The sequence below is a fragment of the Trachymyrmex cornetzi genome, unplaced genomic scaffold (assembly GCF_001594075.2).
Source record: "Trachymyrmex cornetzi isolate Tcor2-1 unplaced genomic scaffold, Tcor1.1 scaffold16, whole genome shotgun sequence".
Taxonomy (NCBI): domain Eukaryota; kingdom Metazoa; phylum Arthropoda; class Insecta; order Hymenoptera; family Formicidae; genus Trachymyrmex; species Trachymyrmex cornetzi.
The window spans coordinates 3,676,679-3,687,996 of NW_017296201.1; the positions used below are offsets into that span (position 1 = coordinate 3,676,679).

General features: G+C 32.5%; 2 protein-coding genes and 1 non-coding gene across 5 annotated transcripts in view; 1 reads left to right on the top strand and 2 right to left on the bottom strand.

Moving 5' to 3' along the window:
- Positions 1-901: 901 nt before the first annotated feature.
- LOC108758771 (collagen alpha-3(IX) chain) overlaps positions 902-11,318 on the top strand; it is a 27,008-nt gene continuing 16,591 nt past the window's right edge. The window contains exon 1 of the mRNA XM_018503864.1: positions 902-1,171. The gene's annotated coding sequence lies outside the window, so the exon portion shown is untranslated. The remainder of the gene's footprint in view (positions 1,172-11,318) is intronic.
- LOC108758773 (uncharacterized) overlaps positions 2,492-11,318 on the bottom strand; it is a 33,292-nt gene continuing 24,465 nt past the window's right edge. For 2 of the 3 annotated variants that reach the window (XM_018503874.1, XM_018503875.1), the window contains exon 2: positions 2,492-4,540. In XM_018503874.1, the coding sequence (XP_018359376.1) occupies positions 2,639-4,258 (1,620 nt within the window). In that variant the 5' untranslated portion in view covers positions 4,259-4,540 and the 3' untranslated portion in view covers positions 2,492-2,638. Of the gene's footprint in view, positions 4,541-6,279; positions 6,341-11,318 lie in introns of those variants that run through there. The other variant, XM_018503873.1, reaches the window with a different exon arrangement.
- On the bottom strand, positions 8,357-8,429 carry TRNAR-ACG (transfer RNA arginine (anticodon ACG)). Its single transcript has one exon. It is a non-coding gene; the product is annotated as a tRNA-Arg (tRNA).

Consider the following 11,318-nt stretch of genomic DNA (forward strand, 5'->3'; position numbering starts at 1 on the left):
TTCATAAAAAATTTTAATATCACGATTCCCTAACTTAAAAGTAACAATAAAAAATAAATAAAAGGGCTAGAGGGAATAGGCGCTGTTCAAAGTGCGCAAATTATTCAAAGAACTCAATATAAAAATTAAATTTATTGAAGAAACGACAGAACAATAAAAAATCGTTAAACGATAATAAATTTTCGTACGTTTCGGTTTTAGTCTTCTAACCTTCTTCATAATAAACGCAAAAGTTACGTACTAAACTACCTACGTATACAAAAAAGATCGGAAGATGTGAAATTTATTTATTTTTCTTTTTTTATATACGTAGGCAGTTTAAGTATATAACTTTTGCGTTTATTATCGTTTAACGATTTTTTATTGTTCTGTCGTCTCTTCAATAAATTTAACTTTTATATTGAGAGAATTCTTTGAATAATTTGCGCACTCTGAACAGCGCCTATTCCCTCGAGCCCTTTATTTATTTTTTAATAATTTCATAGCTGGTACGTACTCAACTGATTTTTCAATAATAAATTTCACGATACACTCGATCTCTTCGCTTTCATTATAAAGAAAGGTAAGATTCAAGATGTCGGTTAATTTTTCAATTGATTTTATAGTGTTCAATTTGATTTTTGCAATTGCACATTCGTGTTGCGGAATGCAATGAGTTGCTATAATAAGTAAATTTTGCATTGTTAAGGAACAGTTTTAGAACTTGATGTGATTTCCGAGTTGCAACATTGGCACATTCTATACGCCTTTGATGCATCGATTCGATGACGATGACCGTCTTTTCTCTCCCTTTGTGACTCATAAGATCAAATCGGTTTCTCCTACTTACTTGAGAGTTGAGAGGGCTTCTGGCAGTGGTAGAGGGGCCTGGCAATGAGGTCCAGCGAACTTATCAGTTGGAGTGTGGCTGCTGTGCAATGTTGTGGATCGTGTTGCATCCTGCATCTCGAGTACAATCGTGTTTCGCAGCGAGAAATAACGTGCTCTATTTCAAAGAAAGCGAAGCGGTCTGATCATTGCATATTAAAACCGACGGTGGTGTAACGTCGGAAATTCTCTCTCCCTCTCTCTCCCTTCACCCTTTCCCTATCAAGACTTTACCGATTCGTGTGTGCGTGTCGGACGCGTAACATCGCCGAGAAGCAACTGGGAAGTCACGCAAGCAACAACGGTAACGCGTGGATGTTTTTATTTGCCACACGCAATATTACTGCGATATATGAATCGATCTTTTAACGCGACTTCAATCATGACACAATCCTAGCTTCCTTGTTCCTTTGTAGAAATAATTTTACTGCTGTGAGTGTTTATTAAGCTTCTAACGACGCACTACGGGAAAATTAAAAAGACAGAAATAATGTTTTCAACAAATATTTATTACAAACATGTAGATTGTTAAAAATCCTAAAATATTTCAATTTTCGGCATTGTCTTTTTCTCCTAAAAAAGTAGGAGCACCGCATATATATACCTAAGTGCTAGGGAAAACGACATTTTGGCTGTAATATTACTCTCATAAAAATTGACATACACAGTGTGTGATATTGACGAAGACGACGAAAACAGAAGAGAAATCGTGTAAATGAAAGTTTCTGAAAACAATTTTTTTTTTTTTTTTTAGATATCACATACATGGACTCATATGTTCCTTGTAATACAAAAGAAATTTTTTATAAAATGTACAAGAACACAAAAATTATACCTATATTTATATTAATAGTGTATGCATGTAGGTAGAAATGTAGATATAAAATAAGATATTTGTAATCCAGTTTTAGCAGAACCTGCTGATTGACGTGTCTACTATCACAAAATTTGATCGCACATTAAAAATTAAAAGGAGAAAAACTTAAGTAACATATAACGTTTAGATCTACACAGTAATGCTTGGTTTATGCTTCGGTCTTAACCCTAAAATCTTAAAATTCAGCCAATAGGGCTGTCAGGTTTAATTGGTCTAATTGAAATCTGTATTCCATTGGCAAAAATTTTTTTTAAGACCGAAGTATAAACCAGGCATAAGAGTATTCTTCATTTTTCCCCAATGCTTTTAAAAATTTTTAACTGATAACACTTATAAATTTTACTAGCGTTTTACAAACTTCTACTAATCTTTACAGCAAGAGCTGATAACTATGGCGAGATTAACAATTGTGAATTATTCACATTTAAATTTTTGAAGCATCAAGAATATTTTTCAGATATCTTTTCATATCTCGGTTATATCAGTTAAAAATATTTTTGTATAATTATTGCTATAAAAATGTTTAGATTTTTTATTTGTCATAGTAAGCCAACTTTTTTTCTTCACGGAATTGAAATTTCATATATCACGCTGATATTCAATTCGCTTGAAGTATCACACAATCTTTCGTTCATTTGTTTAAGTAAAGAAAAAATGTTAATAGTGAAATGACGATGCGAGAAAAAAAAACACGATAACGAAAGTTTGCTCTCTTTTGTCGATTTTAAATATATAAAGTAAGGCAGTGTATATCGGAACACGCCTTAAATCAACGTTTAGAAAATACAATAAAATATTTCTGTCCTTAAATTTGAAGAAAATTAAGATAATATAAAAAGAAAACAAAAGAATATATGTGTTGGCACATTCATTAATGCTTTTTCCTCAGGATTTTTAATTGTCGTTCACTTTCAATCCACTAGTATACGGCAGGTCGTCCGATTGCTTCCATGTTTCGAAGAAATCCTGATGTGTGTCCCGAGGATATACCGGTGGAGCATATACCCAGTACTTTTCCAAGTTGTTATTCATTTCCGGTAAATCGTTACAGAGCTCGATCCCGTAATGCTGCAAATCTTCGAAATAAATGCCCAACTTTTTATCAAATGAATTTGCCAAAAATTGATAATCGCTTTCAGTCACAAATGGTGAATAATCGGACGGTTCAAAATTCGTAAACGCGACGCTGTATTTTTCTGGCTCCAATTGCGAAGGCAATGTAAATGTGTCGCTTACAGCGTTTTGAACTAGCATCTCTCTTTCGATGCGATTAGGCGATTCGTGATTTATATCGCTTTGCGTATTTCCCCTTGTTATTCGCAGTACTTCCTGCACGTCGTCATCAACGTTCGAATTCGTCGGCTCGGTTTTTTCGCTCAGTCGAGACAACGAAGGAGATAAACGCATCGCCGCGTCTGTGTTAAGATTGTAACTCTTTCCATTGTTATTACTATCGTGTATTGTCTCCACAGAATCTATTAAAGAATTGGCCAACCCAGTGGTTTCTTTAGTCCCTGGAACTTTATCAAACCATCTGACAGAATAGCGAGGACATTCGCTGGATCGAGAATTTTGTTTAAACATAGGTTTGTCGAACGCCTTTGATTGGCAGGCGAGAATAACTTCGGTATCATCATGATCGTCACCGAGTAAAATCTCGCTTTGACAATACACGTTTCTTCTTTCTAATTTATTTATCCTTCGCGAATTTTCTTTATCGGGGACGCTATTAGAAAAAGTTTTGATAAGCACTTCCGTTGTGGTTTGAGAATCAAGATAGCAACGATCTTTGTTCCCTTGGCATGTATTGTCGCTAACGGGAATTGCGTCTTTGTACGGCGTATTCGAGATCTCTACGAGACTCTTCCCCACTTCGGCGGTGCAACTAGCTATCGTGTCGCCTTTGGTAGACGCGAATTTACCTACAATGTATCGATTCGCAGCTTCGTGGGGCCGTATATCGTATTGCATATGACTCTTGTCCACAACATGGTTCGGGAGAGACAAATCGATATTCCTAGCGCAGTCATCTTGACGTCTTTCATTTTTGAGGGAATCCGAAGTTTCGCAAACATCGACGAGACACCCGAGGTTGTTTGGTAGTTCGATGTAACTCCGATCTAGATTCACATCTGTCGTCGTCACACCGTTGAGTTTGAATTTTATGCGTACCATCTCCTTCCGGCGTTTTCCTCTGTTCTTGATCACATGTTTGTGTATCAGTCGCTTGTGGAATCTCAGATCCGAAACGACCCCAAAGGTCATGTCGCACACGTCGCATTTCTGACTGATATCCCCGAGATTTATCTCGGAATGGTCCAGGATGCCCATTAGCGATCCTATAGCTCCATTGTGCCGCCATCGCGTGTGCAGAGCGACGTCGCTCTCGCATTTGAAGTCTCTGCCGCATATTCTGCATGTACTCCCAACGATGACGACGCTGCATTCTCGTAGAGTTACGGCAGCTGGGACGCGAAAGCCTCTTGCGTTTGGTTGCACGTCCGCGTTACGCATCTCGTTGATTCTAACGAAAAAGTATCCTCGGCCATGAGCCGTCGGCCGTCCTCCTTCTTCTGTCTGTCGCCGCCACTGCCGCCGCTGCCGCCGCTCCGCCGAGAGCGTTTACGTCCTCCTGCGAGCCTACAACCGCGCGGCGCAGGGCGCAATAACTACCGCCGGTGACGGGTGACGGGATGACTCGTCACCGATAAACTTCGTCCGTCAGCGATAAAACTTCGTCCGACTTCGTCCTGGCTCCGATGTGGCGCCACCTCGTGTCTACGAATACGATGTAACCTGGTATCGAGATACAAACATTTGTCAATTGTGCACGATCGTGTTGTGTCGATGTGTCGTTATCTAGCGCGGAGAGAGATTCAACTGTTACTCGAAACCCGAAACCATATTCGATAACATCTAACCTATTGACGAAGATAAATAAGATCCGTGGTGTGTGTGCTTTTCTTTTCCTACGATCCCTATACGAAGTAAATACAATATTTCAACGGTCTAATACGACACAAGATTTGTGACGAATTCTTCAGTTATTTTTTTAACTCACTGGAAAATCACAGACTTCTATAAAATTAGACTTTTATAGAAGTCTGCGACTGGAATCGACTCTCCGGATTAAAATAACGTATAAAATTGACTTGTAAAAAGTATGCCGAAAACTTCTTTTATTTCGTTAATTAATAAATAATTGTATATTTAGAAATGAATTATACACAATAAAAAACGAAATAAATATGTTCACAAAACAAAATTTATAATATATGTAATATGAATATAATAAATTTTCAGTACTGGCAGTGTATATTCTAACAGCTTTTACTGTATTTCTCGCTCCTAAAGTCATAAATTAAGACGGTGATGAATAAGCATTTTGTAGACCATTGTGGACCGTCGTCCATGATATATCAGTGATTTTAATCACATTCTCGAATGTAATTTATGTTCTCTCATAAATAATAAGAATCTTATTTTAGACCATACATGAGAACACTATACTAAAAATTAAAATGTCTATAACGGTCAAAGTTGGATCTTTAATGCTAAATAATTCATTGTAAATTATATATATACTTTATGTATATATATGAGCATTATGTTCTTATTTGCCATTTATTGAACACATAAAATTATACAAGGGCTGTGTTCCAAAATTTACTACCAGTACTGAAAATGTATAGTTTACGTTACGTTCATCTATAGATTTTCAGTACTGGCAGTAAATATTGGAACACAGCCACTAATAAATAAATAGCAACCGATATTTATCGTTAATATAGAATAAATATTGATATTTTGATCAAAGAATATGTAACTGGTATTGTAATCATAATGCAATTATATAATCATAATAAGATTCAATATAAACATATATAATAGCTTTTGTAAATCATCTTTGTCCTTTGTATATATCATGTAAATTACTTTTTCTAAAAATAACATAGAAATGCTAGATTAAATAGTTCCAATAACGATGAGTTTAACGAATATTTACAAATATGAAGAACAAAATTATTACAGAATTATAAAAAATATTAAAAATAGTTATTAGAGAATATTAAAGATAATATATAAAATGTCCGATATATACATATCCTGCTTTAGTATTTAACAATATACGATATTATTACGCAAATATTTTTCCCGGAAAAAATTAAAGATTCGAAACATTTTTACGCGTGAAATTATCTATTTTGATTTCTTTAAACGTGTGTTATACACCCAAGGACTTCAATTATTTCCCTCGGTTACTTTTTTAAAACTTTAAAAAATTCAGATTATTTCGTTTTTACGTTAAATTTTAGTTGTAAATGGACGTAAGGTTTAGTCGTATCGTTAATAGCGCACAGACTATGAGCATTAATGTAGAAAAATGATCATTTTTCAGTTTGTGAAAATTTTCGAGGGAAAGAATCGAAGTCTTTGGATGTACATATCTTAAACTAATCATAACATGCTATTTATGTCTCATAAATCTTCAAAGAGAATAGAAATATATTCTTACACGTGTTGTTGTGACTGACCTGTACTTTTGTGCTTCGACGAAACTCAAATAATCTTTGTAGGAGAGATGTTGCTCGCGTGCCGGCAAGAAGGAATATAAAAGAATTATTGGCAACACCGCTAAACCTAACCTGATCTTCCCTATGTGTATGAGGATCTCTATGTAGATGAGTGTTTACTATGTCCGCTCGAAAAAGAAAAAAAATTAACCTTCGTACAGATACTTTGACGAAAATATTTAGCTAAAAGAACTGAGCGTCCAACAAACATTGTGATCATTCCACGTTAAAAAATTGTTAATCCGATGTTATGCAATAAAAATTTGTATGAAGTCTGTTTAGTTTCATCGCGTCATTTCGCATATAGTCATTGGATTATTCATAATTTGACTTTCAAATTTTTACACAATAATCTTATTATAATTGTGCATGATAAGAACTTGTATGATTATACATATATAAAATTCCTTGAAATGTATTTGTCCTTATCGCCATTTTTTATCATGCAGAAGCTGCATGAAGAGCGCTTCGAATAATATGGGTAGTAAACATGCAGGCAGTTGTAATTAATTCTCAAAAATGATTTTTTGGAAAATAAATATATACTGTTGAATTTATAATAGAATAATTAACTAGTCATAAATCATTTTCAAGGTTTTGAAAAAAGTGTTAGGCGGTGGAGGCGTATTAAAAAATAACAAGAATTGTATTATCATTTTAAAGTATTCTGAAACCATTCAACTCTTATTTACAAAATTTTTCTATTTTTTATAGTTTCGACGATATTCGTTTCGAAAGAAAATAAATTTTTTTCACAGAGATGTTCCATTTCTTAAAAGTGCGTGGGAACAAGTGCAAAATAGACCTTTTCTTTGTTAAGAAAGTAGAAACTTCACAAGTAACCCCTGCGAGGACAAGTTTTCGGATTGCTTTTTATCGGTTACATTCCTTTCAGCGTCCAATCCATTATTGAAGGCAGACAGGAAACGGCAATATATTACTTGACTGTCTCCAGCCTTATTTTGGTCTAGATTACATATAAGAACTTTATAAAATTCTGGCTACCCTGGTGAAAATTTTTCTCAGAATTTTTCATATAATTTTTCAGAATTTCTATATAATTTTTCTGAATTTCTATATAACTTTCTCACATTTTTTTTATATGAATTGGAACATTTCTCAGAAAATCTACATCTTTCCTCAGAATTTTTCATATATGTTAATTATAAAATATCGTAAGATTTTTAAGATTTTTTGTAAGTCTAATTTCTGATGAAATGTTACAAAATCTAAAAATTTTTTAATATTTTTTAAAAATCATGGAATGAGATTTCAGAATATCTCAGAATTCACTTGTATGAAAAATTCTGAGAGAAAATGTAAACTTTTTGAATATTTCTGAGTATTTCTGAAAAATGTTCCAATTCATATAAAAATTATGAAAAAAATTTTCACCGGGGTAATATTTGAGTTATAGTAAAAAATAGTAACAAAAAATTAATGCTTTAAATTAAGTTTTGTCCAAATCATATCAATAAAATTGTGTAATTTTCTAATTATTTTTAAGGTTCTTTTTATTACGCGACATACTCATACATATACGAAGAACAGTTATGAAAATAACCCTTGAAATTTCTACTTTGTCTTAATAATGCCGGATTAAAAAAGAAGAGATGTTGCTTCAAATTATTTAACTGCAGATGATGTAACAAATGTCGCAAAATACAACATATGCGAAACTTGATCCAAGTTATCTTTGCATGACGGAGAGATATCCGTTCCACACAGATAAATTATCGCTCTAGAACGATACAGTAATTCTTGCGCTCTTTTGCTAAGAAATCTTACAATAGACAGTTATATATTTTCAAAAAATATAATCATTAAAATATATGATTGTTCAAATATATATTTTGATTAAATATCAAAAGAGAGAATATTAAAAAGGAGAAGCAGACCAACGCAATTTATTTAAAAAAAAAATCAATAACTTCGACCGATATCACTGTGTCGCATGAAATAAGACATGAAATTTCTATCTTTATGTTAATTTATAATTTTTAAAAATTATGATATATTTTCAAAAATATGACTAAGTCGATCCTGCCAGGATTCGAACCTGGAATCTTCTGATCCGTAGTCAGACGCGTTATCCGTTGCGCCACAGGACCATATTAAAAACCCTTTCTTTAGTACAGGTTCATCAAATTAAAACATGAATCTATATTTTTTCAATAGTACAATATATAAATTTAATCGGAGTTTGATCACAATCATTTGATTTTTTATTCAATATATCTTACATTTGCAATCAAGCATCTCTTCTTTTTTAATTCGACATTATTAAGACAGAATAGAAATTTCAAGGGTTATTTTCATAACTGTTCTTCATATATGAGTATGTCGTAATAAAAAGAAACTTTAAAATAATTTGAAAATTACACAATTTTGTTGATATGATTTGGACAAAACTCAATTTAAAGCGTTCAAAATTTTTTGTTACTATTTTTTACTATAACTCAAATATTAGCTAGAATTTTGTAAACTTTATTATATGTAGTCTAGACCAACATACACAGAAAAATATCATTCTACTACTAAGAAAAAAGATTACTCGATTTACTTTATTTTGTAATCAAAGGCTACGAGTCGCAACTAGATGACGGAGAGTGTTGGAAATCAATCTAATATTTAATGATTAAATTAGAAGTATATAAAGACATATAAAAACATAACCATATGTTTCAACCCGTATCGGGTCATCCTCAGTGTACAATTTAATAAAACTAAACAAACTTGCGATTTAATCGTCGACATCGATATAACAGTTCTATCACATATTCCTATTCGAAATTTTTGCGATGTTAAGGCGATGCTAAAGCCTCCTGTTTTACCACATTTCCATTCGGTGAAAAATCTCTGTATTGGATGTACGGATTGCAAAAGTATTATTACTTAAATTAAAGTACGCACAAACAGGACCTCAGCTGCACTGGATTTCATGAGAAAATTGAAAAAATAGTTTAAAATTCGTTAAAAATTCACTTACTTTTGGCTCGTACAGTTGTCACCTCAGATATATATTTGCTTGATATAAGAGTTTTAGAGTCAATATTTTGAAAATAAGCTGAGGTTATTATTGAAACGAATGATACCGAGTTTGTAGAACTAAGATTGAAAGTCTAGAAAAGAAATATTTCCACCGAATAGAAAATACGTGTACAGGTGCTTTGCGAAGACTGGGACTGTCAACAGAGCCGAAATTCCATGTAGCAGTAGATGCGCGGTCTTGCGATAGATGGTGCTGACATATGTTAGATAAGAACAGATGTATGCGTTTGAATAAGACAGAATGATATATATAATATAATGTAAAAACTAAACCAAAGAGATGTCACCACTATTATCGAATTTGGAATTTATATCCATATCCCTGATGTTCTTCCTTCTCCATCCTTCGATTGTTGCAAACAGTAACGCAATTCAATTCACCTATTGCAATTTCAAGATTAAAAGCATTCTTAGTACATATCTAAATTAAAATAACCATTGACTAATATTATATAATTTGACCATATTGTATAACTTAAATCAATCTAAATATAAATTATTTGTACCTTTGATTGACCAGTATTTCCAAATTGCAATAAGTTCACAATTACCGAGATATTAAAATAGAATAATTATATCAAGTACGTTATTTTCAAACGATTTAACAATGAGTATGGACAAAAGACAAAGATATTATGTTGAAGAATATATAGTAGAAGGGGAACATGTGTGGTAGTGGAAAGGAAAGAAGAAAAACCAATTAATTAGGAAGGAGATAAGGACTGCAAGTTTATTTAGTTTTATTAAATTGTACACTGAGGATGACCCGATAGGGGTTGAGACGTATGGTTATGTTTTTATATGTTTTTATGTACTTCTAATTTAATCATTAAATATTAGATTGATTTCCAACACTTGTCATCTAGTTGCGACTCGTAGCCTTTAATTACAAAATAATTTTTATTATTTTAGTCTCTCTCTATATATACACGGTGGGCTATTTTACGGGACCTACCCAAATTTCTCCGTCGGCAAGTTGGACATTTTTTTCGGTTTCCCAATATTTTGGATTTCCCAACATTTTAATTTTATGTTATTGAAACTTTCTTTTATTGCAATTATAAATCAAAACCAATATATTACACATTAAAAATATGTTTTTACTTAATTATATTTTACTCAATAGTATTTATCTGAATTACATGCTATATCATAAAATAGAAATTCATTTTTAGTGTGCAGGCAATAAAAATAAAAATTAAAAAAATTAATATGACGTATTACAATGCAGTTATGCTTACAAATATGTTAAGTTTACAAATATGAAATAAAATTTATGCAAGGCCATCTTTAAAATATTATCTGGTATTAAAGTTTGTCAGTATTCTAGCGTTTATATCTGATCTTCGTTTATCATATCTATACATTTCTTTTCGTTTATATCTGAAGTTCACATGCTTTACGAAACAATAAAAAAAAATCAAGTACTTTGCGTTTCAGCTTATCTGTGTCTATTTCTATTAGTTGCTGATACCGCAAGATTACATGGTATAAACGAGTATATTTTTAGATAAAACGGTGATATGGACAAACTTTAAACCCACTGAAAGTCAGCGAAGAATGAGCTCATGCCTGTCGTATGATAAAAGATCCTGCACCACATCCTTGCTGACGTTGATAGCATATACACAAAAAATTGTAATCAACTGTGGTGTAAAAAAAATTGGCATACAATACTCAATTTAAAAACAAAATTATATGCCAAAAAGTAAAAATTGAAAATTTTTGCAAATTTTTGCTATTTTTTTCTTTTGTTTTCTTCTTCTATTTTGGGTTTATGATATCGAAAAAAATTTTCACAGTCCTAAAGTCCTGTATTACCGACTAAAATACGTACAATTTTTGTATTGCGAATACTCTGTTTCTCTTTCACGGATTCGAAAATCCTTTTCCAGGATTAAAGTATACGCATTAATACGTGACTGTGAATTGGAGTCTACGCTGAGAAT